The sequence below is a fragment of the Peromyscus eremicus genome, chromosome 1 (genome assembly GCF_949786415.1).
Source record: "Peromyscus eremicus chromosome 1, PerEre_H2_v1, whole genome shotgun sequence".
NCBI lineage: Eukaryota > Metazoa > Chordata > Mammalia > Rodentia > Cricetidae > Peromyscus > Peromyscus eremicus.
Window position 1 is genome coordinate 2,407,369 of NC_081416.1, and position 26,876 is coordinate 2,434,244.

A 26,876-nucleotide genomic window follows, 5' to 3' on the forward strand; every position below is an offset into this window, starting at 1 on the left:
CACTGCTCTGAGTCAGGCAGGAATGAGAAGGACTGAGGTTTCCTCCAAGAATGATTGAAGGAAACAGATGCAATCAAGAAAGCCCAGAAGCTCTGGAATCAGAACTCATGGCCTCAACTGTGACCTTCTACAATTCACATACCTTCTGAATCCATTTCCTCATTGATTAGTATTTTTAATTTCCTAGTTTTGCTGTGAGGTTAGACAGAAATCCATGTAGACTTCCCCTTTTATACCTCACAAATACAAACTGATGTTCTTGCCAAAGACACCAGGGGAAGGGTAAGTGCAGCGTTTGCCGTGGTTTTGTGCTGCTCTATTGAAAACCTTTCTTCAGCTCTGTACAGAAATCTAGATTGAATAGAAAGGAGACCCCTTCCTTTTAAAACAATATTAGTGACCTTTGAAAGTGATTAGTCTCCTGGAAAATCGTCACTTTTGTCATAACCTTTAGCACTTGTGCAGCATTATAAAGTTGATGTGATATTTCTCTCTCGCTTTCTGGCAAAGCAGAACGCTTAAGCCGGAGCTGAAGTGTGAATGTTCAGAGCGGGCGCCCTCCAGAGCTGTTTCAGATGCAGCCTTCCGGTCACGTATTCAAGGGCCTCTGACACCGAAGACCCACGGACACAACACTGGAGATGCTATGCTGGCAGTTTAATTGGTATTTTTCAGGAATTAGACAAGCAGTTTCTCTACAGAAGTGAGGCAATTATCCAGCGAGTTTGGAACATGAAGAGAAGAGGGAAAGACCAGGCCAAAGCGATTCTCTAAGCAACCTAGTTTGCCATTTTAAAATAGATTGTAATTTTAAAAGCTTTATGGGCGTAAATCCAGCTTGAAGGTATTTTGTGGCATAAGGACAGGTCTAATAAAAGCCAAGGAATGCTGAGAAAATGTTCTACAAAGCTAGATTTTTCTCATCTGCGATTTTCTTGATACAAATAGCAAAATAAGGTAATTGCTTTTATTTTGAGTGAAGAGTGTGTTGTCCTATATGTTTCCCACGTAGCGGGCAGCAAAGAGGAAAGAGAAAGGTTGCCAGTTAAGAGGCCTGTTGGGTGGGTATTTGTTTTCTTGTTTACTGTTTAATTATGTGTGCTGGTGCCTGAGGAGGCCAGTAAAGGACATTGGATCCCCTGGAGCTGGAGTTACAGGCAGTTGTGAACCACCCAGTGTGCGCGCTAGGAACTGAACTTGGGTCTGCAGCATGAGCATGAAGTGCTCTCTCCAGCCTCCCAAGTGTTCTTATCACATTGTGGCAACCCCCCAAAAAATATATTCTCTAACACTGTTGAAAGGAATTGAGGTTTAGACCTTCCCATCTTCCCGGCCCCTGGAGTTCTTTGCCTTATCAATTTTGTTATTGAGAGAGAGTTAATAAGTTGTTTGACTTTTGTAATTAAACTTAAGAACCTGACTAAAGGGGATTTCAGCTTCCCCGAAGTTGTATTTTAATCTGCTTAAGAGGAATAATCTGTTTCTTATTAGCAAAATCAGAAGACTGTCTTCAATTTATCACTTGATTGCCGGGAGCCTGGCTCGGAGTCTGGTAGTGATGCTGAAGCTTGGGAGACAGAGAGCATTCGGTTGTCAGAAGTTTGGGCCTTACGTTTTTGCATTTATAGCTGACCGTGTAGCGGTCCTAGGTTTGCCATCCTTGCTCTTTTATCTCTCTGGCTGGACTTGTCTTTGTATTGTCCTGTTTAACACATTAAGAATTTTAGTCTTTGCAGTATTAAAAAAAAAAATGGTAGTCACAAATGCAGAGCAGGAATTATTCTTCAAAAATTGTAATTTGGGGAAGTGAATTCTAGGACCTTTAAGTGAATGAAATCATTTGAGGCAAATTTCTCAGTAGTGATTTAATATTGTTTTTCAAATATGCCAGTCATAGGTGGATGATCACTGGAGCACTGTGCGCTTTTCAGAGTAGAGGTAATACACTAGGTTAAATTTCCGCTCCCAATTTAATATAATACATTGAATTACATGCTAGCAGAGGATGTGGGGATAATATTGTAGGAGTAGTGATAAGGATTATTTACGCAGAAAAATAGGGCTTTCATTAATCCTTCAAGAGGAAACATTCAGTGAGGGTGAAAAACTGAAATGTCATTCTCAACGTTCACAACCAAGCACCTGCACTCAGCTCTTAAATGCAAGGAGAACGAAAAGGAAAGGGCATAGAATGAGCTCACAGGACCAGGAATGTCAAGGGGGCCCTGAGAGCTAACCTAAGCTCCCTGCGCTACTAACGAAGTTTTCTATCCCTAGAATTTTAAAAGCAGAGTTCCCGTTTGAGGGACCAAGAATCGTTTGTGTATGTGTGTGTGTGTGTTTTCATGTTCCCCTTCCCTTATGAATGCTGTCTGGGTTTGACTCAGACTCATTGGGGTTACCCCAGAACTTTATACACTCTTGTTCAAGCCCCAATGTCAAGAAAAACATTGGTGTCCTTCTTGGTACCAACAGACCCTGGCTGTGTCACACACACTTGACCCCTCTGGGTTAAGGCTGATGCCACATTTGGGTTGGTCTGTCCTTCATTCTATTTATGACAGGCACACTGTGCTCCCTAAACGTAGACAAGGGATTTTACTGCTGGTGCCACCCTGTGTCATCTATAGCTTGTGGTAGGCATTTGTGAGTTATTCCTGGGATTCAGTCTCATTGGTGTTGATAACTACAAGTGTGTGTCCATTTCAATTGGACATTTTAAAATAATCCGTATTGGAGGAAGGAGGTTGGGATTTGTATCAAACTGAAAAGGACAGAACAGGAAATTCCTGGGGTTAGTCAGGCTTTCTGGCTTCCAGAAGAGAAACTGCAGAAGAGATTTTTGTTGGAGGGACGGAAGTCAGCTCCTGTGGCCACAGTCTTGTCTGATTCACCATCCACACTGATCCAAACGTTCACTGAGCATGCCCTCTTGCATTCCACAAAGGCCCAGCATGGCGCTTTCTTCCCGTAGCCTGTGATTCTGCACTGACTTGGGTGCTGTAAAGTGACATTCAAGCAGGTCACTGTCTAACTGGAACTAGACACATGACCTTATATGCTAAACACACATTTCAGCAAATGCCATACCCATCGGCCCGAGGTTAGCTTTTTGAACAAGTAAAAAGAATCTGACCACATGCTTTTGGTAAATTCTAGTGCCTGAGATACATGTCAGTAACAAATACAAATGTGTAGACTTACAAGTAAATTAAAAAGCTCAGGTTGAGCTGTGACTTTTACCACAAGTCTGGATTTTAACCCTGGGAATAACTACTCAAACCAGCTGCAGATGAGCCTGGGGTGTGGTTCTCATCACTCTGTGTGCTTTTACCCAATTAGATGAGCATGCATGTAGGAACAAGGCAACATTTTAAAATGCATTTATTAACTTTTAAGCACACACCCAGCAGTTTTACAAAGTTTGTTGAATATGAAGTTCGGATGTACTTAGCTGAAGATTAATTTATACCTCATGAGTCGGGTCGTTTAAAACATGCTAGGGAGATCCTCACTAGGAGTGAGCTGTAAAGCAGGACTTGGTCTGGACTCCAGGATTCCCATCATGCACAGAGCAGAGAGAGCACAGAAGAGATGGCAGCTGTCCTGTGGCTACTTACTAGCAGATTTGACATTTTGTTCCTTTGGGCTTGTTCTTCATCAGGTAGTCTTTTTTTATTCCCTCCGGAAACATGGTATAACCACATCACACCCCCCCCCCCCGCCCCCGACACACACACACACTCTGAAGTTCATACAGATGACACAGGCAGCCTGAGCCCTGGCATAGGCTGGCTACCCTCACCCCCTACCTGGCTCCCTCCCACCTGGACAGACAAGCCTGCAGTCTGGTCACTACCATGAGCCTGCATTCTGTCCTACTCTTTGATTATGGGGATTGGGTTTCTGCCCCAAGTATTCATGTTCCCCTGTTCTTGGCATCAGGGGCTAGCCTCAACCTACTTTCCTGTCCAGACCACTGTTTTATAGGCAAAGCTTCAGGAAGCAACCGTGAGACTCTTTATCACTCAGCTATTTCTCAACATGGTCAGTCTTTGTGTTTTTGAGCTAACAGTCTTAGAGCCAGACAGAACTTCTGAGCATATGCATATTTTATGTAGTTCTAGATTAATAATCTGATTATGTATCTAATTAATTGTCTCATTTTACTGACAAAAGTATAAGATATTGTTTGAGATAGAGTCTCACTATATAGTTCTAGCTGGCCTGGATTTCACTATGTGAAGCTGGTTTCCAACTCAGAGATCCACCTGTTTGCTCCTGTCAAGTGCTGGGATTCAAGGTGCACACCACCACACCCAGCTCTAAAATGCTTTTTAAATATAAATATAAATAAACTTTAAGGTTCATTTAATGGCTTCCAACCTAATTCTTCATAGTTAAGGATCAAATTTCCTTAATAGGCTTAACTTTAAAGAACACTTTCCCACGTTTTATTTTCTTTCTTGGATAAGTAGATAAGGGGAAATATGTATTTTAATATGTGTGGTGTAATGTGGTGTAGTGCATATGACTTCCTGATTGAGCATCTGTCTTCTGTGTTCTAACAACATGAGATTTTACAATCTGAACCCCCAAGTCTTTAAATTCCAAATGACGCATATCCTGCACTTACATAGAGTGAGGGCACCTGTGCAGTGACCTTTCACTGGCTCTGGCATGCAGCATCCTCTGCATTTTTCAGATTTGAACTTGTAAGTGGTCTTCTCTGTCAGCAAGCCAGCAGGTGTTCTGCCTTTTAAAGAAGTGCAGTAATGATCATGTCTACTGTCTTAGCTCACGGGATGCAAAGGACCCGGCAGTGCTTGGCGGTGATTCACCCGAGCTTTGTTCGCAGAGGACACATCAGGAGCAGCACTTCTAGCCAGCGGTGCTGGAAACAAGCACCCCTCTTGTTTGTACACAAACCTGGACTTTCACCTGTCAGAGTAAAGGGAAAGATCACTAACAAGTTTCCTGCTTATTTAGCCGGGAGGTCCATGCATACAGCCCCTCCACGCCCCCCCCCCCCCCAGTGAATTACTCCCGCTTCTCGGCAAGGCAATGCTTATTTAATAAAGCTGTTTATGAAAACTCCTCAAGTGTGTGGTCCCCTTCCCCACAGCGTGGCACTGCTGCCGCCAAGTGACAAGTCAGAAACATCAGTAAACCCTGACAATTAGAGCATCCATTCTTCCTTCCCAAACCAGGGCCCCTGCCCTCACTCAGAAGGTGCTGTCTCTTCCCTCCTAAATCATGCTGCACCTGCGGGTGCCCTTTGAAAACAGGATTCTAAGAAAAAAATATCGTGAGTCATTAAGAAGATAATTTCTCTGACTATATCTAATTTTAGGGTTAAGGATGTTTGGGTTTTGTTTCTTAAATATGTTTGGTCAGTCTCTCAGAGTCTTATGCAAAAATCCTGGCCAGCCACAGGAGGGACATTCTCCCTCTTAAACCTCTCGGGTCACGTCTCCAAACTCTAGGAACACAGGAGTACTTGGGGTCATATGCGAAGACCATTCTCTTCAGCCACCTCATTCTTGCACTGGGCTAAGAGCTTTTCAATTGCTGTGACATTTTCAGCCAGGGAAGGAGTGGCGCTTCTGCACTGCAATGTCTTACAGACGATTACTTTATATGATCAATGGAGCAATTCCCTTTCCAGAAAGGAACCAAAGCGATCAAGTTAAATCATTAAAGAGAGAAAGAGAGAGTGGGGGGAGAGGTTCCATCTCATTAGCAGGTCCCAGAGCCGCAGGCCCTGTGGTGGTGCCACACAATGTCACTGGCCCTTTAAGACAATGACTGCACTCCCTCAGCTATTGCCCGCCTCCCTACCTCCCGAGCAGTCCATTGTGGCCACAGTAGGAGGGACCTGCAGAAAATGTGCCAAAGCCAGGCAGGGGCTAGAGGCTTTCAATAAGCCCCACAGCTGGAGAGGAGCCACTATGCTAAACAGCGGGCTGGGACCAGGCATGTGATGGGGAAAGGGGTCAAACCCGACACCTCCTACAGGCTTTCTGAGCCCAGTGTGGTTCAATTGGATGGCATCTTCTAGCTGGCTTTCCTCTATTTGCTTAATATGCAGAGGTATTTAGCTTAAAAGCACTAAATGCCTCAAGGAGGAGGTTCCCCTCCCTCCCTCTCCATGAAATGTTACTAAGGGAAGGGCAGTCTAAGTATTTTCTCTTTTTTCCCCCCAAACTAATATTGTTTTCTTTTTGCTTCTGTCTCATGGCTCAACACAGGCATTTTCCCACCGCACACCTTTTGCCGGATTCACAAGCATGACTCTCCTGCCCAGGCTTTGTGTAGCACCCATCCCCATCCTTTAAGTCCTGGGAGCTGGACTCTTGCATCCCACCACACATTTATTGTACATGCATCTACCATGTACCCATGATTGCTCTCAGGGCTTCCTGAAGCCCAGAAGTAGATGAGGTCTGCTTCCCATTCATGCCGTGTGGCGTCCAGAAGAGGGAGTAAATAACTCATTTACCCATGGTTTCGTGAGGGTCATTTTACATCCATGTACCTTAGTATTTTGAGAATACTAACTAAGCAGGGTGGGCGAGGCCAAGAAGGGACCTAGGATGCTCTGGTTGCTGTGTCCAATGTGCCTTGGGAAACAAGGACTAATTTTTTACTTTGTCCCACCATGAAAAGTCAAGGATGAGAACCTGGTGTGGTTCCTGGCTCGGGCAGCTCTCACCCGTCCAGAAGTCCATAACTCCTGATATTCAGATGACAGTTTCCTGTGTTTGCAATACTTTCATTTTCTTGTTTCTCACTTGATGCAGTGAGGTATTTTCTCTGTCTTACAGATGAAAACATCTGAGGCCCAGGACTAAGCACCCAAGGCCAACCACAGAGGTACTGGGACTGGGCACCAAGGTACCCTGAGCCAGGAGCCAAGCACCTCTGCCGTCACTCCTCCCAAACTGTCAGTCAGCCGGAGTCTGTGACTTATGAGCCACCAGGAAACAAAGTATTCACAGCGGAACTCTTTTCTTCTCTCCTGCAGATGGAGAGTGTCGGTGTGTACGGATTCTGTGGGTGTAAAGGAAAGAGCAAAATGAAGTGTGATTCAAGGTGGGAAATAACCGCAGCAGGTAGGAAATGAACTCACTTGTGTAAGTATTGGACCGGGCATCTGAAATGACCCCTCTTAAGGGGGCCCGGGCACATCGGGAACTGGTACATTTACACTTATGCACACCCGCGACATCGGCTTCACAGAAGGCACAGTAGACCACGGGAAGGGGTTTGAAAGAGTGTTTCAGAGGGACTGCGGACAGCGTGTGGGGTGGGGACTGGCATCTGTTGGCCTCATTGGGCTCTTGCCGGCTCCTAGTTCTGAGCTGGTGGCCCTGGAGATGGCTACATGTGGTGCCATATGCAGGCAAGAGGAGAGGGCCTTTCTGGTGTTCCGAGCTTGTTTATGCTTTAACATGTCTGTCCATTTTCAGGATAGTCTTCTTACCCCTCCTTCCTCATGCCTCCCTCCAATTCCGGAGAAAACAAGTGGGCTATTCATGTAAAAAGAGAACAAGTGAGAAGGGAGGGGGTGCCACCGCTGGACCCCATTGAAAGCCACTGGCTGTTCATTTACATTCACACTTTTTAAAGATGTTAACTAATGATGTTAAATGGTCCGCCAAAGGTCCTGGCAGGTCAGCTGTGGAAGTGTCATTTCTGCCTAATTAGGGCTCTTGTGGCTGCCCCGGGCCTTCCAGTGCAACCGGTGACAAGCAGGAGCTGACAGCTTCAATTGCTGCCAGGAGGAAGGTTGGGCTGTGTTTCCCAACTCAGCCAGGTGTTTGCTAAATGGGGGAGGGGCCTGGCGAGATCTGAGCCAGCTTCTACGATCCTTTTTCTTTGGCTCTGCCCTCCCAAGTCCTTCCCCTTTGCCTGTCTTGTCTTGTGTCAAGGTCAAGAATGGGCTTTGCTAAATCAGCCATTTGGATTATCTCTGGGAGGTCGTTAGCAGTCCCTGCCAGACTTTTCAAGTGGTCCCAGACCCCAGATGCTAGAATTTCTTTCCCTTCCCTAAAAAATCAGGGAAAAGAATAATTTTTTTTTAATTTTTTTTTTTTATTTTGCTCTGGGTAGTAAACAGTGATGAGAAGAAAAGAAAACTAAGAGTTGTCTCAGAAAGCTCTGCATGGTCATCCAAATGTTAAAATCACCACCAATAGAATTGTTAAACAATTCACAGCCACAGCACCACGGCACTGCTTTAAATATTGAAAAGAAACCAGTGATGGGAACAATCCCCACTGGGTTCAGTGGACTGGATTGTACCTGCCACCCAGCAGGTGCCTGCTCAGTTGTTTCTTGGTTTGAGAGACAAAGTTGAGAAGATTTCAAAACTGCTATTTTTCCGTGCCTGCCCACGCTGTTTTAGACATGCTTTCTGAATTTCCCAGTTGCTCCTAAAGTAAACACGAACTTGTAGGTTGATATGATAACCTTGGTTTTGGGTTTTTTTTTTTTTTTTCTTCTTCTTCTTTCATAGCAAAACAAGCTAACCATCCTTGGTGCTAGGTCCCCCTGACTGCAGCAACAGCTAACTACCCACAGAGATGATCCCACAGCAGGGGCAGGGCGTCTGAGTCTATGCAGCTCCCCCTGCTTGGGTGTGAATTAAACACAGAAACACTTGAGAACACATGAACACACATGTACACACAGAGCGTGTTACTGGGTCTTTGGCACAACAGCAGGATAATACATGGGCACTTGGGAACAATGCCATGGTATGGGGGAACTGAGATGGAAAAATCAATGCTCAATGAAAATCCAAGACTAGACCCAAAGGTCTGAAGAGGTAAGGAGTGTCTGAGAGGTGGTGTCGACGACTCTAGGACTTCATCCTCTTTTGTTTACCTCCCCCGTCCCAGCTGTGGCTTCTGTTTCCTCATACTGAACAGTGAGAATTGGGGCCTGATGGTTTTTGTCAGAGGAGGGTTACAGGCACACATCTGGGTGCTCAGTACCAGTAGCAGAACTCTCTCCCTGCCTCCCCAAGTCCAACGTGGCTGGATTACGTGTCCTTCTGTGGCAACCAGCTGTTTTCTCTAGTCAGTGAGCTACTAAGTGCAGACAGAGACTGGACACTCTTAGCTCTGCCACAGAAGGTGTTCAGGACACACTTGGACAAAGAGAACTGACAGGATTGGCTGATAGGCTGTGCTTGGGAATGAAGCATGAGGAAGCTGTCCTGGATTTATTCCAGAAGTTTCCTTTGTTTACCCAGGGTTGGGGGGCACTCCTCCATCACTAACATTGAGCCTTATCTGAGGCTGGTTCCTTCCCACGACCCATCATGTCATCCTGAATCTTTCTCCTCTTAGGTGACCTTTGTGCCTCTCACAGTCCCTGGGGCAGTTGTTTATCTCCTAGTGCTTTTTGCCCCAGACATGTGACTTCAGCTCTGAAAACAGTTCTAAACCCTTTCTGGCCTGTGCCTCCCACACCCATCTCCATTTTGGAGTCTTGACCCTGGAGGCTGCAATTGCAGTCACCCTCCTCGGAGGGCAAACCATTGCTGTGTGAATCCTGTAAGTGCAGAAAAATGTGGCCACTTAAGAGTCTCCTTGTGGCGAGGAGGATAGGTATTTAAAAATCATTGGGAAGGGATTAGTGGTAAAGAAAACCTTCCATAGCATCTAAGTCAGAATGGAAAAAAACAAGCTAATTAGTTACAGAAACTGAAACAAACAAGACACTTTTGATCATGTAGAGCAAGGATCATGTGGACGGCAGCAGTGGTATTTGCAGTACCTGGTCACCACAATGGTGACCCTGGAAAGGTAAAGTCATGTCCGGTTAACTTTACCTAAACTCCACGAAAGGCAAACCTGATTTGTGGTATTATGTTGTTCAGCTCTTGAGCACCTTCTCCAGATCTTACCCCAGTTTTTCTTTGACCTCAAACCCTTACTCTGAGTATGGCGGTTCTCTGGGCCTGTGGGGATGTTTCATGCCTCCAGGCCTCTGAACAAACTGGTTTTCAGTTGGACTGCTTGCCCTTCTTCTCTTGGTCTTCTCACAAGCACCTGTTCCTAGACAGACTGAGCTCCACACAGCATCCACAGAGCTCCTCCTGTGCCTCTTGAGTTAGACTGGCCTTTCCGTCTTTCTGTACCTGCTCCAATTTAATGTTCTTCCTAATAATGATAATTAATAATGATACACAGAGTGACAGCTCACATTACTGAGTGCCTTCTGGGGGCCCAGAGGTATGAGGGCTTTCAGTGTCACGTCACCTGAGATTGACACTCGGAGAGGAAGGCACTGTCGTAGATAGTCATCTTCATAACGGGCTCTGCAGCTCAAGTTGCATGCTGGATCTCATCACATGGTCTCCAAGAAGTGAAGTTGAGACCCGAGCCCATCTCGCATGGGTCAAGTCCATCTTGGCTGCTCTCAGTTTAGACCTCCAGAAGACACCCTGCCTCCTCTGGTAAACAGCCGATGGGTAGGGGCACTTCGGTTTTCAGTTTGTGTCCTCTCTGGATGGTGAGTTCCTTTGAGAGAGTGACACTCATTTAACCTTGTGTTCTCATGCCTAGCCAAGGACTGAAATATAGCAGAGACTCTTACTGTTGGTTGAATTTAATAAAGCTGAATTATGCTAAATGTTTATACATATGCATGTGTATATTCTTTCTCCTTGCCTGCTTGTGTATATGCCTATGTTAAATATATGTATGTATACACTTACATGCATATTTCATGTATATGTGCACATATTCATGTTACATATGCCAGTATGTACACATACATGCATATGTATGTAAACATGCCCTGCACCTGTAGCTATAGAGTTTGGAGTGGAAGAGAGTATCCATGGCAGTCTGGAAGCATATAAACATGGTATGTGGTCTCATTAGCTGAATTCTGCGTTCAGCTTGGTGCCCTGAGGAATGAATGGTACCACCTGCATCTTGGCCTGCGTGTTCCTTGAGACTTGCCTACAAACTCTCCAGTGTCTGCCCAGGTGACCTTGCTCCTGTTTAGATCAGAAGACCCACTAGAGGAGGGGCCTCAGGGAGCATGGCGTGTCCCACTTTCCCTCCACATCATCTGAGGTGGAGAGAAGACAACCCCAACTGTTCAAGTGTTTCCCATCTTCATTTGAGCCCGTGAGCCTGTGTATTAATGGTGGTGAGCCACGCAGTGTCCTGCAGTGGGAGGCAGCTGTCAGCTTGACAGAGCCCAGAGTCACCTGGAAATTGAAGGATTCAACTGAAGGATCGCCCAGATCAGATCTGCCTGTGGACGTGTCTGTTGTGGGTTATCTTGATTGTTCATTGATGTAGGAGGGCTCATCCCACTGTGGGTGGCACCATTCCCTGGGCAGTTGGTCCTGGGCTATCTTAGAAAGCTTATTAAGTGTAAACTATTGCGTCAGCAAGCAGCATTCATTCCTTCATGGTTTGGGCTTGGGTTTCTGCCCTGAATTTTCTCAATGATGGACTGAGACCAATAAGAGGAAATAAACCATTTTCCCCCCAAGTTTCTTTTGGTCAGAGTGTTTTATCACAGCAGCAGAGATTAAACTAAAACAGTGGTGCAGTGTGGGAATGGCCAGGCTAATACTGACCCAGGGTAAAGGACCGCCTTAGCCCAAACCAACGCTCTGCTGGAGTTTGAGACAACAGTGGATTGGGAGAGTTGATGAGGGTTGGGTGACACCTAGTTTTGTGGCAACAAACCCTTCTATTTCTGTTTGATTATCTCTTGTCGCATAATACCTCTGGTATAGGGACCACTTTCATGTGCTGTTCACCCACGATGCCTCACCGCCCGCCATGCTGTGCTGTGCTGTGTCCAGACTTGCAGCCCCTGTGTGCTTCTCTCTGACATAGGACTCCAGTGGGGTGTGGAGGCTCTGATGGAAACAAACACACACTAGTGTTCTTCCTGCATTTTCACACACTACGAGGCTGAGTTAACTGTGCTTCTGTAAGAATGGCATATCTTTCTGTGATGTTTCCTATTTTGGTTTGTAAATACTTGCAAATATTTAGCATTCTTTCACAGAAATCAGAACTCATACTTACATATTAAAATGGCTTTCCAAAGTATGTTTTTTTATGTCCTTGCTGCAAGGATGGCTTCGATGTGTAGCTGTCACACAAGGCGCTACACAATATTTAGTATTGTGCTATTTCCAACTTGAACTTCTCCTCAACCCCCCAAACGCAGCTTTTAAACTCAGGACCTTGTGCATGCAAGGCCGTCACTCTACCGCTGAGCTAGAGCTCAGTCCTCTTTCCTCGGAGTTCTTAATGCCTTGAATGAGAAGCCCTGTATTTTCATTTTGTACTGACTCTCCTTATGCCTCTTGGACTGCAAGTCATGGAATTAAAGCCTTGAAACTTTTACATGAACCCATCTGTTTCAGCCAATCCGTGCAGTGCACGGGACTGGTGCTCCTTAAGGAAGGAGTCTGGGGCCAGTGAAATGGCTCAGTGGGTGAAAGTACTTGTCACCAAGCCCAACCGGCACCTAGGTGGCTTCCCCTGTCAGCCCTGGAAGATGCCAAGATGTCTCAGAAGTAAGCTGAGTTTTTCAAGAATCTGTTTGGTTGAGGGACTCTCTCTGAGGAAACTCCCGAGGTGGTCCAGAGTGAGGGGTCATCCTGAGGGTGGTTGCCTTTGAGTCCTTGACTCCACCTTCACAGATTTAACCAAGCCTGTGTGGAGAATAAATGCGTGTGTACCCAACATGGACAGTCTGCCTACTCTTGTCATTGTCCCTAAACACAGCGGTGTAAGAGTCGTCCCAGCACATTGGTGTTGTATTCAATACTGTAAGTAATCTAGAGCTGACTTGAGGTATTCAGATCTGTGGGTTCTGTGCCAGGACTGTTCCATTTTATATCAGGGGCTTTAGCATCTGCAAATGTTGGTACCTGTGGGGTTCTTAGAGGTAATCCCCATAGATACTGAGAGAGATCTGCTCTGCTTTGGCTTAAAAGCCAGTGGGACCCAAGTGCACAGTACACAAAAGCCGTATGAGTCTTCTCCCCACCTCGTGACGGTGGCTGTGAGCCCAGCGTTGGTGGTGTTGGTGGCACTTGCATGGTGACTGTGGTACCAGCACTCACAGCACCTATATCAGCAGAAGAGGTACCTCTTTCATCTTCAGAATGGACTCAGTGGCAGAGCAGAAGCATCAAGTGTGAGTGACCAGCGTGGCCTCTACCAGCAGGGCCAGCAGTGGAAGGGGCCTGCGGGTGTCTCTGTGGGAGATAGAAGCCTGGACAGTGAGAGACCATGGAAGGTGTGATGGGAAGAGGGGCTTTAGGCTTCCCCTTGAGGAAGACATCACCAATGCCTGTGAGAAGTAGGAGCCAAGAAAATGCAGTTTATGTTGTTTAAAATGAACCATACTTGGCTGGGCAGTGGTGGCACACACCTTTAATCCCAGCACTTGGGAGGCAGAGCCAGGCAGATCTCTTTGAGTTCGAGGCCAGCCTGGTCTACAGAGCGAGATCCAGGACAGGCACCAAAACTACACAGAGAAACCCTGTCTCCAAAAAAACAAAAACAAAAACAAAAACAAAAAACAAAAAAAGAACCACACTTAGCTTTAGTGACCCACGAAGATAGGAATGACAAGATTCAGAGCATTTCTAAGACAACAGCCATCCAGCTGGCGGACAGACACACAGTAGCTTAGTTGTCCCTAAAGTGGGTGCTTGAACATGCAGTCAGCTCATTCGGTGCCTCGTTCAGCAAACATCTGCAGGAGCCCCACTAGGTTCTGGAGTCGGATGGCTGGGACTGAAACCTGGCTCTGCCGTCAAGACTTTCTGACCTTGAGGATGTTACTTGATTTCCTCAACCCCCAATACCCATCTCTGTCCTGAGAAAAGTGACTAATATTAAGCATCTACCTCACTGGGCTTCAGGCAACTCAGATGCATGTCAGGTATTTGGCATGGTGGCTGGAGCAAGTTAAGCATCTACTTAATGGGAGTTATGATCAGAGAGTCAAGTAATCTCCCACTAACTAAAGCATTGTTTGTGTGTGAAATGAAGCCCAGAAAGATAAAGATAACACCAAGTTAACTGTGTTATCATTTGGCAGCAAGATTACAGATGATTTGATCAGATTATACCCCTCCCCCCAGGGTGTGTGTATATATATTTTATACACACACACACACACACACACACACACACACACACACACACACAGGTTTCATTATGTATCCCTGGCTGGCCTGGAACTAGATATAGACCAGACTGTCCTTGACTTCATATGGATCTGCCTGCCTCTGCCTCCAAAGTGCTTGGAATGAAGGAAAGCACCACTACATTCAACTAAAAAAATCAATCAAACAAACAAACAAACAAAAACCCTAAACTGTTAAAGCACAAGTGTCCAAGCTTTGGGGTTCCCTGGACCACACATTAAATCTAGGGATACCCAACCTATGGTCAGTGGTTGCCAGCATACACATAGGTTTATTTTGATGTGTTGTAGCATGACATTATCTACAGAGTTTCACATGTAAGAATCATACAATCTACCAAAAACATTGCAAAAAAATAATGTTCTAAGTAAGTTCTAAGTATGGTTTTGCATTAGGTCACATTCATAGCTATCCTTGGAGACATGTGACTTCAGGGGTCATGTGTTGGGCAGCTCTGCAGACTCTAAAGAGCAGGGAAAGAAGTCATAAGCCACTGGCAATGAAAATTCTAATACTGGACCCCTAATGGGGAAATGGCTGATGGAGTTTTCCTTTTGTTAGTTGAAAAGAAAATTAATGAAAAATAACTCTGGTTTGGTGAAAAGGGCCTTTGGAGTAGAGTCTAAGAGTCTAGAGTTAATAATCTGGATTATTTGGGCAAACTCAACATGGAGCAAGCAGTACAGTCAGCACATATGAAGAAAGGAAAGACAGCATGGACTTCACAACTCTCTGAGGGTAGACTTCATAGTCCCCTGTGGTGGTTTGGGTGAGAATGGCCCCGTAAGCTCACATGTTTGAATGCATGGTCCCCAGTTGGTGGAACTGTTTGGGAAGGATTAGGAGGTGTGGCCTTGTTGGAGGAGGTGTATCATTGGTTGTCACCTTTGAGGTTTCAAAAGACACATGCCATTCCTGGTGTATTCTCTGCCTCCTGCTTGTGGTTTGAGATTCAAGCTCTTAGCCATCTCTGCTACCATGCCCTCCCTCTGCCATCATAGACTCTAAACACTCTGGAACTATGAGTCCAATTTAAATACTTTCTTTTATAAGTTGCCTTCATCATGATGTTTTATCACAGCAACAGGAAAGTAACAAAGACATCCTCCAAACTGTATTGAGGATTCCAAGCAACAGTGAGCATTATAGTTATTAAAAACTTGTATCAGTCCAAAACAGAAAGGACCAGTCCCCAGACTGGGGCAGCTTGGCTCCTTCTAATTCACTGTCAGCACTGCTTCACATGAGCGAGATGGTATTTTGATGTTTTCTGTAACTGCACATTATGCCCGCCTGAGTTTAGGAAGTCCAGAGTGTGATCATCTTCATTGTTCCTTCCTCGAGATGATCCAGGTGCTGTGAAGTCAGGCAGCCATAGGTGCTGTCGGAGAAAAGGTCTTGAGCACATTGATTAAACTACATCTGCAGCATCATCAGCTGGCACTTGGCCAACATTAATTGTTTTGTGTGGGGGCTGCAGAAACCCACTGGGCACCCCCTGTCTCTGGAAATGGCAGCTGATCAGTGAAAACAAAGATATTGAGGGGATTTGTAGTCATCCTGTGGGAGGGGCCTGGCTTGGCCAATGTTGCAGAAAAAGTTCAGGATTTGGAGGGCGGAGCCACAGAGATGGTTCAAGCAGGGGAGACCAGTGATTGGGACTCATGCTGGGAAGCCTGCAACTTCCTCAATTCCTCAAGCCTCAGCATCCTCAGCATTACAAGGAAGTAATGTCTCTGCCTGTACTATGAGTCTGTGTCACAGAAAGCAACTTAAGGAAGAAGGGTTTACATTGGCAAATTGTTTAAGAGAACAGTCCACAAAATTCATGGTGGCAGAGGCATGCAGCTGGACCCTTTGCATCCAAGATCAGGAAGCAGAGAACTGGGTTCGAGAGCTCTTCTTCCCCTCTTTTCTATGTGTTCTGAGACCCCCAGCTCATGGCATTATGTGCCCGAATTCCAAGTGAGTCTTCCCACCTCAGTCAAATCACTCAGAAACACTCACATGCCCTGTCTGCCAGGTGAATCCAAATCTAGTCAACTTAGCCGTCATGCTACCTCAGGAGATCTGCAGGAGGGTGGACCGAGACTCCAGAAATGCAGAGTTCAGCACAGTGTTGACCCATGCCAACTGCTCATTTAGAGAGTCAGCTCCCTCCTGTGCCCCTCCGTGGATACGTGTGCATCGCACAGATGCGTCGTTTAGGGACACAGCCCTTCTGGCCCCAGCTCTCGGTCCTGAGCCTCATTAACAGCCAGTGTCAAGCAGCCAGTAGCATGCACTTGAAAGGAGAACTTGTAACTGGCAGTTTAGGTGGGAGTAGGGGTGTTCCAAAGAAAAGTGAGGAGCCTTGACTCACCACATCATCTCAGACAGTCCACACTGCTTGCTTAAGAGGACGTCAATCACCTGGTTCTTTCCCACAATCTTACATATTTATTCGTGTTTATTGGACTCATGGCAGAGGAAACCTACTAAATTGGTCCAGATTTACATTATACCAACTGACTGAAAAGAAATGATGCTAATAAAAAAACACATTGGGCAAGTGTGGTGCCAGAGCAAGGGCATGGAAATGGTGAGGCCAGCCTGGGTTGCATAATGAGTTCAAGGTCAGCGTAAATTGCATGGTGAGACTCTATCTCAAGCAAACATAACTAACCAACACAAAACCACAGCATGCTGGGGATGGGTAAACTCACAGTCATGTACTTAGGTTCATCTGCCAACTACAGGAGCTGAGGAGGTGATAGGTGGGTAGGAATGCTTACTGTGTAAGCAGGAGGACTTGAGTCTCTGGGACCTGGGCAGGGGGAAAAGGGGCAGGGAACAGGCATGGCTAGGTACACCTCGTACCCCAGTGATGTTGGGATTGCTGGGACCTGGTGGCTACCATCCTAACCTAGTGAAAAAATACAATGTCAAAGTAATTAAGATGCAGAATGATAAATGACAACACTTGATGTCTTCCAGAATTTGCATACATGCACCTGCACAAACATGTATATGTAGACAGAAGTTTCTGCCCCGCCTGGTCCCGCAGCCATTCAGTCCCAAATAAACACACAGAGGCTTATGTTAATTATAAACTGTTTGGCCTATTGCTCAGGCTTATAACTAACTAGTTCTTATGCTTAAATTAACCTATAATTGTTGTTTGTGTTTAGCCACATGGCTTGGTACCTTTTCTTAGTCCAGCCTTCTCATCTTGCTTCCTCTGTGTCTGACTGACAACTCCATCTCTGCCTTTCCTCTTCCCAGAACTCCCCTATTCTGGTCGCCCCACCTACACTTCCTGCCTGGCTACTGGCCAATCAGCATTTTATTAAACCAATAGGAGTGACAAATCTTTACAGTACAAGAGCATTATCCCACAGCATGTATATATGCTATACACACATGTGCATTATGTGCATACAAATTGACTATATAGATTAGCTACATAGAGCTACAGAATGGATGTGTGTGTGCAAAGGGGCTTTTAAGGTTTGTCCCAGTTTACTGAAAAGGTAAGACAATGCACTGAGGGTTTTTCCCCACTGATGGGTTTTTGGGAAGTCATGCCTTGACTCTGGTTACATAGTTCTTATTTTTCTCCCTCTAAGTCTCCATTCTCTGTAACAAATTTACTATCAATCGCCTTCTCAGTGGAGGAGAGAGTTGCAGGATTTTAACAAGAAGGTGCTGGTATCTGAGAAGGTGCCAGGAGGGTCCTTCCCCCTTGTCACTAAGCTGTCTGGTCTGGCTGTCCACCAGGACACAGCTAGGTAAGAGGTCCTGGTGTGTGTTGGAGTCTAGAGACTCCAGTTCCTTCCTCTGCTGGAGCTTCCTGCAAAGTCAAGTGGAAAAAGACTGCTGGTGCTTTCTAGTTGGGATGAAAGCATGTGATTTTGGCTAAGATGTGTCATGAGGTAGAGGGAAAGGTGAGGGGTCAACAGTAGATCCCCGTAAAGAGTCTCTCCAGCTACTTCCTTCTGTTTTTCAGAACTTCACTACACTTTAGATCTTTTCCTAGGTTCCCATGTATCTCGCAGTCTTTTCTGGCTTTCTGCGTTCTTTTCCCTCTGTGTGACTATTTCCTACTGACATGCTCTCACATTCGCTGATACTCTCTTCTACTATGTCTAATCTGCACTAAGACCCTCTTTATTTAACATGTTTTCATTCCTAGCACCAAGGCCCTCACCCCAAATCCAACCCCACTGTGCCTCTTTTCGCGCACAGGCCAGCACCTGCCATCCTTGTCCTTCCGAGTGAACAACCCCTGCTCCAGGATGCTTGTCCCCACTGTTCCATCCAGGGGGCTCTTTTCCTCTCGGTCTTGTCCCATGTTTGTTCTCTTAGTGTCACTAACAACATTCTGTCTCCAGTTCCTTTGTGCTCTTGTTTGTTGAAAGTGAATTCATGAGGACAAGGCTACTGTCATACTTGTCTTTTTTGTTTGGTAATTCCTGCCACCCTCTTACCTTCTTGTTGAATGGCTGCATGAATGACCTTGACCACATTACCATGGGTCTCGGTTTTCTAGTCTGTTCAGTGGAGAAGAGGCACATGTATTGGAGCTTTTGGTCACCATGAGGACTCCCAAGCTTGACTGAGTATGTGTCAGAGTCACCAAGAGGCCAGTTATCTGGAGAGAGGCAGAAAATGTGCATTTCTAATGTGTTCCTGGGCCATTTTGCTGCTTCTGTTCTGGGGCCTTCTTTGAGAACCACAGGAGAAGACCATGCACAGGCCCCTTTTGACAGGCGGCTCTAATTTACCTTGTGATTGACATAATGAATGTGAAGGTATTGTACTTAGAAAGACTATATACACAATGGAAGTATTTTGAAACATAACTTTGCCTTCAAAAAGAAAAAGGTGAGGGAAGTAGTGGAAGGAAAGGAACGGGGGAAAAAAAAATCAAACCCTTGTCTAAGCCAGAGGGATCAACACCTACCCACGGGGTTTATAAAGGGAAAAGGCTAGTTAAATGGAAGTGCCTGTGAGCAGGGCACAGGGCTGAACTGGCCTGACGAATAATGCTGAACAATGGTACAAACTGAAGCCAGAAGCTGCAGCTGGGGGTTTGGAGTGCGCTTTCTGCCAGCCTAAAATTTCATCTCCTTCCCAGAGGGGAGAAGCAGAGAATCAAAATTAATGAGGGAGGTTTGTCGTCTAGACCGAGGGAGACTAGAAGAAACATCTGTAATGCCAGACTCTGGTGGAGGTGCATGCATTAGTTAAAAGAAACCCTGGGTTCACTTCTTCACTTTTCCCTTGGCAAGCCTCAGCTCTTCTCCACATCCCTGGTCCACACAGCTTTCCACAAACCAAACTGTTCTTCCCTCTGCCTCTTCCCACTATGAACCTTTTGCAATTAGATTTTGATTGAAACCATGTAAGCTTTACATGGCTGCCTCCTCTCTAGTTCTCCATATCTGTTGCTTTCCTAACTCTGTTGAACCCAAAAGGGAGCCGCTCTCTAGCTATGGCCTTTTAGGGGTGAAACTCCTTCAGAGAAGATGCAGTAGCAGAGCCAGACCTGCTGAGGCACCAGAGAACAAACACTAGTCAAGCTTTGTGAAGCATCCGCCATCTAGAATCCCAGGTGTCTCCTGCTGTCTTAGTTACTATTCTATTGCGAGGAGACACCATGACCAAAGCAACTTCTAAAAGGAAACATTTTAAATTGCAAGCTTGCTTACAGTTTCATAGGGTTAGTCCATGGTCATCCTGGTAGGGAGCATAGAGGCAGGCAGGAAGGCCGGGTGCTGGAGGAGTACCTGACAGCTCACATATGATCTGCAAATTGCAAGCAGAGAGCCTGACATTGGGCCTCCCATGGGCTTTTGAAACCTCAAAGCCCATCCCCAGTGACACATCTCCTCCAACAAGGCCACGCCTCCTAATCCTTCCCAAACAGTACCACTGAGGACCAAGCATTCAAATATATGCGCCCATGAGGGCCATTCTCAGTCAAGCCGCCACACCTGCCAACAGTCCTCTGAATTGTTGAGATGTGTTGCTAAAAACTATCTTTGTTGTGGTCATGGTTATCATCATCATCATCATCATCATCATCATGATCGACATAGTCAGCAGCAGCCGTGCTAACATCAATCTAACATTTATTCTGTGCTAGGCAAGGGACTGCTCACTTCACTGGACTCTTCCATTTAACCATCTTATCCTCAAAATGCTAAGAAGTGAGGAAACTTCAAAAAAGTTCATCAAATTCAGGCTAGGAAGAGCAAGACCTGATTTTGAGTCCAAGCATGTCTGACTCCAGAGCATTTGTCTTCTAGAAGGTCTAGAGTGTGTGTGCCAGGGCAATACCGTTAGAATAGCTCCGGTGGTGGTCCGTGCTGGTACCCCCTCCAATAACAGCCCAGTCAGCATGTGTGGAGTAAGTGCCCATTGGGCTTTTAAGGTCAGCCTGTTAAGTTGTAGCTTGATGAATTCTATCATCTGGCTTTCCAGAGAGTTGTGTTGTCAAATCTGGACTCAGCTAGGAGGAGTGTCATGATTAATCAGTGGTGTCTGCCCCAGCAGTGAAGTAGAGCATTGGTACCCTCAAGTCCAGAGATCTGCCATACTTTTACTTAAAACCACATCTAGGAAAGAGCCTGGAATGGAAGTTAAAGGCTACATTCTGATCCTTGACCCCTCCAAACTTGCAGCTAAACATTCTAGAAAGACAGGTCACCTCTGGGATCCTTACTTCAAGTACTGGCCATGTGGTGGCCACACCCACCACCCTTATATCATATGGAAATGGGAATGAGCTACTGATATACTTGGAATGAAGTACCAGGGATGTGCTGTTAAGTAGATCAAATATATAGGTAGAGTAAATCAGGCCATAAAATAGATACAATGTTCCATAAAGCACATTGTTTTATTGCTTCAGTAAACCATCATAACCTGGCTTTTGGCAAGATAACACAAGGCACACTCAATTCAGCTAACAAGAGGAGATTTTTGTTGAGTGGATTGTTTCCTAAAGTGAGAGATGGTATTGGATAGGGTGGAGTTAGCAGCTGGACTGAAAAGCCTGCAGGTTGAGGAGCCCTCCCAGAGTCCTAGAACTGAGCCAGGAGTCAAAGGAGCCCACTGTGAAGTTCAAGATCAGGGTATTTATGAGTTTCCACTCTGCTCCATGCAGTCTCTACATCCATCCCCACACACTTCCCTGCCTGTTTCTGAGCCTTTGTCCATGTCCTTCATAAAGACTCTTGTCATTGGACTTAGGGTCAGGTATCCCAAGATGATCTCCTCATCTCATGTTTCCTGACGTAATTACATCTGCAGATATCCTTTTCTGAGTACAGTGGCATTAACAGGTCCCGGGGTTGGGGTGAAGCATCTTTTTGGCAGCCACTGCCCCACTGACTCACTGCAACGGACTCCCTCTGACACCGGTGACTGAGGTGTAAAGCTGGGAGGGAGCTCGCCGTGTCTGAGCCAGGCTTCAAGTGTGTTTGCACGTTTGCTGTGAGGATCCTTCACTGGGGAGCATCTATGGGTCTATGGGATAGGGTACTTTTTTCTTTGTTTCATAAACGGATAAACATCATGGCTTTTGGCAAGACAAGTGTCTTCTGTGGGGCTTATCTTACATCTTTAAATCGAAGCTCAAAGGTGTCTAAAATAGTCTATATCCCTAGAATTCCTTGTGCTGTCCACCACAGCAAGGTGGACCTTTCTGGTAGCTGTGTGCCCATCACTTCTGGTCCTCCACACATGTGCTGGCACTTGCATTCCAAACCAAAGCCATGGGTATCTCTGACTCCCCTGGATCACCCTTGGTTTTCATCTTCTGTCCTCAGCGGATCCCAGAAATGGCCTACGATGGTTCGCATCCATCCCTTAGGACCAAAAGTGCACAACCCAGATGCCCTCCCAGGAGTTCCCATGAGGTGTTCACACTCAGGCATCCTGAGTTAGTGCAGACTTCCAGCCCGGCAATTCTTAAACCCTCAACACAGTAAAGTGCGTAGCAATAACACCATGACACCTTTTTCTAATTGTGTTTTAATTGAAAAGGCTTGATTTGATTACAGAAGCCCACACTGTGGCTGAAGGGCTTGTTAAAACACGCATTAAATCGGAAGGACTGCACTGTTTCCTGTGTAATTATGTAAACACTCGCATCAATGGGGCTGTTGGCTGTCAGCAGGAGGGCTTTTGCAGTAGCCTGGTGGCAGACTGGTGTTGCTGTTCAGTGACAGGTGAATTTGATTTGTTTATATATATCTTTACTTACTTCAAGGACAAACATGACTGCTATCTCCCCACCCTGCATCAGCCAGGCCAGCTTTTTTATTTTCTTCTTTATGTACATTTTGCTTTGAAATCAGCTGTGGCTTTAAGTGGTGTTTCTGTGTTCTCAGGTGGGCATGAATTTCCCATCATGTAAAGGAAAATGGGCCGCATGGTCAAAATGTTCAGTTTCTCAGCAGCAGAAACAATCCAGGGATCACAGAAGAAAATCCTCAACCATAGTTTTAAAATAGGAATAAAACTCGCTTAGAATTCCCTGCCATTTTAATGACAGTGTCCACTAAATTTCCTGAGGATAAAAGAGTAATTTACCTCAAAACATACTATCTGCGCCTTCCTGAAGGACCAACGATGCTTACCTATCTTTGCTGAAGTTTAGCGTAAATGAAACATTGATCAGAGCTGTCATGGAAACGCTCCTTCCTCTGGCCGGAAGCTTGTTCCATGCCGGCCTCTTCAGAGGAAACAGGACTCCCAATTGCCATTTCCTCCTGTCCCCAAGAAAATCGGAGTTGAAAATGGGCTGGCGAATTATGTGTTTCCAGTGGTCTTGAAGGGAAGCATTTACTGAGGGAGAAAATTGTTTTAATCTTATAACAACCAAGGAGGGGAGTTTGTAAAAACACAGAACACCTACACACACACACTCAATTTTGTTGCATAGGAACACACAGAATGTTTCTTCCCACAGCTGTGCCCAGTGCCTCTCCTGGAGGGGAGGGGGAGGTGGATCTTGCTGTAGCCTGAGGGAGTGGGGGAGGGAAGGAAGTTGATGATTGGTGGGAGTGAGGCTGGTGAGGCTGAGGTGGAGTTTCTGGAACCCTGGGGACCCAGGAAGACCACAGCTGAGGCCAAGATGAGGCACTCTAGCCCCATCTGGAAGCATGGGGCCAGATAAATTGCCCCAAGTTTTGCTTTCCCAAAGCCCAACCCCTTACATCACAGGGCACCAGGGAAGTCCAGTAGCACTTCTTCCCAAAATGATTTTAATTTTTATGTGTATGTGTGTTTAAGTGCTTATATGTGTGTTCTTGTGTACAGGTGCACATACGTGTGTGTGTGTGTGTGTGTGTGTGTGTGTGTGTGTGTGTGTGTGTGTGAGAGAGAGAGAGAGAGAGAGAGAGAGAGAGAGAGAGAGAGAGAGAGCGCATGCGCAGGCCATAGATCAATCTTAAGTGTCTTCTTGTATGGCTCTCTGCCTTGGTTTTTGAGGCAGGGTCTCTTGCTGAACCCAGAGTTCACTGCTTTGGATAAACTGGCTGACCAGGAAGCCCTAGGGATCCTCCTGTCTCAAGCTTCCTAGTGCTGGGGTTAAAGGCACTCACGATTGCACACCCAGCTTTTACGTGAGTGCTAGGGATCAAACATGGGTCCTCATGCTTGCACGGCAAGTATGTTACCAACGGATCCCACCCCCCCAGCCTCTCAAGGGGACTTTAATAACTTTACAATCAAAATTCTTGGCACAGGGATGCCCAGCAGAACTCAGCCCGTCAAGTGCTCTGCTGAGTTTAGCAGCTGCAGCAGCCCAAGCGGCGTACACGTCAAGAAACGCCCAAAGCTTCAGGAGAATGGTCCTGGAGATGGCCGAGAGGAGAAAATAAAAGTGATTGGTGGTTTGAAAGGAAAGTACATCCACCCCACTTTCTGTGGGGGCAGGAAGAAGAATGAGGAGAAAGGTAAATAAAGGCCACAGATGCAGATGTCCCGCCTCTTCCTGTGGATTCAGGAAGTGCAGAGGCCATGTGAGTTGCTGGGGAAGGGGGGTGTTGAAGGGAGACCTAACAGTTTGCTCCGTGGGCTTCCTGGTCTGCATCTTTTCCTGGGAACTCTCTAGATGAAGGTTCAAGCAGAAATGCCCGGATCTGGAGGACATTACAAGTGGCCTGTTTGTGTGAAACTGTCTAGGAATGGACCGTAGTGACAGAGCAAAGGAAGGGGACATGGTGCTTAATCCTCCACAGAGCCCCCTTTGTCTCCTATAAGATAATGGTCGCCTGCACAAAGGCAGACTCGTTCTAAAGACAAACATCTGGTTTCTGGAAATGTCTTAACACTCCTATCATTTTCAAGACACAGAGCATATCATCCAAGAACAACACAGAGGGCTGCCTACCCGGAGACAAGGGCTGCACAGGACTTCCAGGTGCTGGGAATTTTCCTGGAATCTTCTACTTAAACGGAAGTGTGATTAAACTACTAAGTATTGCTTTTATGCTTTATTAGAATTCCCTGACTTAGCCCAGCAAAAGCCATAGAGGTTAGATACCAACCCAGAACATGGTACCTGGCTCTGGGGTGTGGGATTCTTCTCTTTCACAGGGTGTCTGTCTCTCTAAGCCAACTGTCATTCTTTCCCTATGTTCCCATGATCCCAGAGTTCTGTGGGAGCAGACTGGTGTATATATAGCTAAGTGTTTGAGTGCCCTCTCCTCAAGGAAGTAGTTAGCCACCTGCTCATGCTCTTTCGGAGGAGCATATGCCTCACCTTGAGTGTATACTCTGTGGATACCCCCACCTCTTCATCAGCCCTCACTTGTATGTAAGCATATGCCTCACCTTCGACTGTACCGTATCATGTGTGCTACTTTTTCCAGTAACAAACATCCTCACCCCTCTGCGTCTTGCCACAGCAGTGCCTTTTTTCTTGCCCCCCCCCCTTACATGGCATTGGCCAGTTGGCTATGACTCTGTGTCTTGAGTCTGCCCCACCCTGAAGGGTCAGACCCTGTTGGGGGCATACAAAGAGAAGAGCTTTTGAGGTGGCAGACCTACTCCATGGTTCTTACAACACTTTTTAGTTCCTGAGTTCCACTGTGCCAAGCTAGCCTCATGGCCAAGGCCACAGGAAGGCAGGGAAGGCCATTCCTTCTATGAGAAACCTCTGCACACCCCATGCCTATAGTTAGGGATGGCTGTAAGCTCTAGCCTCTTCCAGAGAAAGAGCGAGCAAGCCACTTGGGCTGTACCACAACCTTCTTGGGTTTGTTGGGCACACTTTCCTGTGGTTCCAGTTCAGACCTTGGATGCTTCTTCCTGCTCCTGTGGTCTCTTTTTGTTTCTGTTATTAATTGTCCTGATTATAAAAACAACATGTTCTCACTGGCTTGTGTTTCCAGCAAAGTGAAGGCAACCCTTTGTGATGGTTAATCTTGGTTGCTTAAGTGACTCATTTTGGAAGAGGGAGCTTCAGTTGAAAAGTTACCTCCATCAGATCGACCTGGGACCTGTCTTGAAGCTTCCTGTTAACTGCTAATTGATACAGGAGGGTCCACCCTCTGTAGTTGTTACCGTCCCTAAACAGATGGGTAGCTGTGTGAAGAAGGCAGCTGATCGAGCAAGAGGAAGCAAGCCAGCAGGCAGTATCTCTCTATGGTTTTTCCCCAGCCCCTGCTTCTGCTTCCCTCAGTGATGGACTATCACCCTTAAGCTGAAATAAACTTTTCCTACTCAAGTTGGTTTTCGTCATAGTGTTTACAACAGTGACAGAAAAGGAACAATGGCACCCTTCATACCCCTGCAAAAGGGCGTTCTCTTCAAGAAGTGATCATGGTGACCCACTGAGCACGTATCGTTACCAACACTTCCCACGCTCACAGAACCAGGTGAAGTACATACACGTGCTTACACTTTCGGGTGCGTGTGGACTTCCTGTACACATGCGCATCATTTTGTGACATTTGTGCACAGTAGGGCGTCACGGAAACCTCTACGTGGAGCTGCTGCGTTTGTTCCATGAGTGTAGTGCTCTGTTGGCACAGCACAGCACATGGACCTTTAACTCCTCATATCATAGAAATGGAGTTCTGCCACCAGCTGCTCCTCTGACGTGGCCACCGGCATCTGTTCCTGGTGCCAGGGAATGCTGCCGTGAGGACCAGCCTTCAGCACCTCAGGAAGTGAAGGGGAGCCACGGACTTGCAAACTAATCACTCAATAACCTGAATGCCAGAATTACAGTCCTGAACAACCACACACACACACATATACACACATATACATATATACACACATACACATATGTACACACATATATACATATACACACACATATATACACACTTGCACACACATAAATACACATGCACGCACATATGTGCACACATGTACAAACACATATACACATATACATGCATACACATACACATACATATATGCATGCCTTTTCATTTTGAGGTATCTATAGAGGTTGCTGGAGAGAACCATCAGAGCCTGCACACGTTGTAATATAGAAAATAATAATCAGCGTTCCTTTTACCCCAGAGGGCCTTTTCCATAACCACAGTTGAGGTCAAACCCACCAAATTCACTTGCCACAGTAGCAGAAGCTACACTTTTTTGGTTGTTATCAGTTTCTGGATTCACCTTTATTTTCCCACTAATATTC

General features: G+C 46.1%; 1 protein-coding gene across 1 annotated transcript in view; it reads left to right on the forward strand.

The window, feature by feature from the left end:
- The window catches only part of Hspa12a (heat shock protein family A (Hsp70) member 12A), a 148,024-nt gene that overhangs the window by 5,623 nt on the left and 115,525 nt on the right, over positions 1-26,876 (forward strand). The window contains exon 2 of the mRNA XM_059255859.1: positions 7,028-7,115. Coding sequence (XP_059111842.1) covers positions 7,028-7,115 — 88 coding nt within the window. The remainder of the gene's footprint in view (positions 1-7,027; positions 7,116-26,876) is intronic.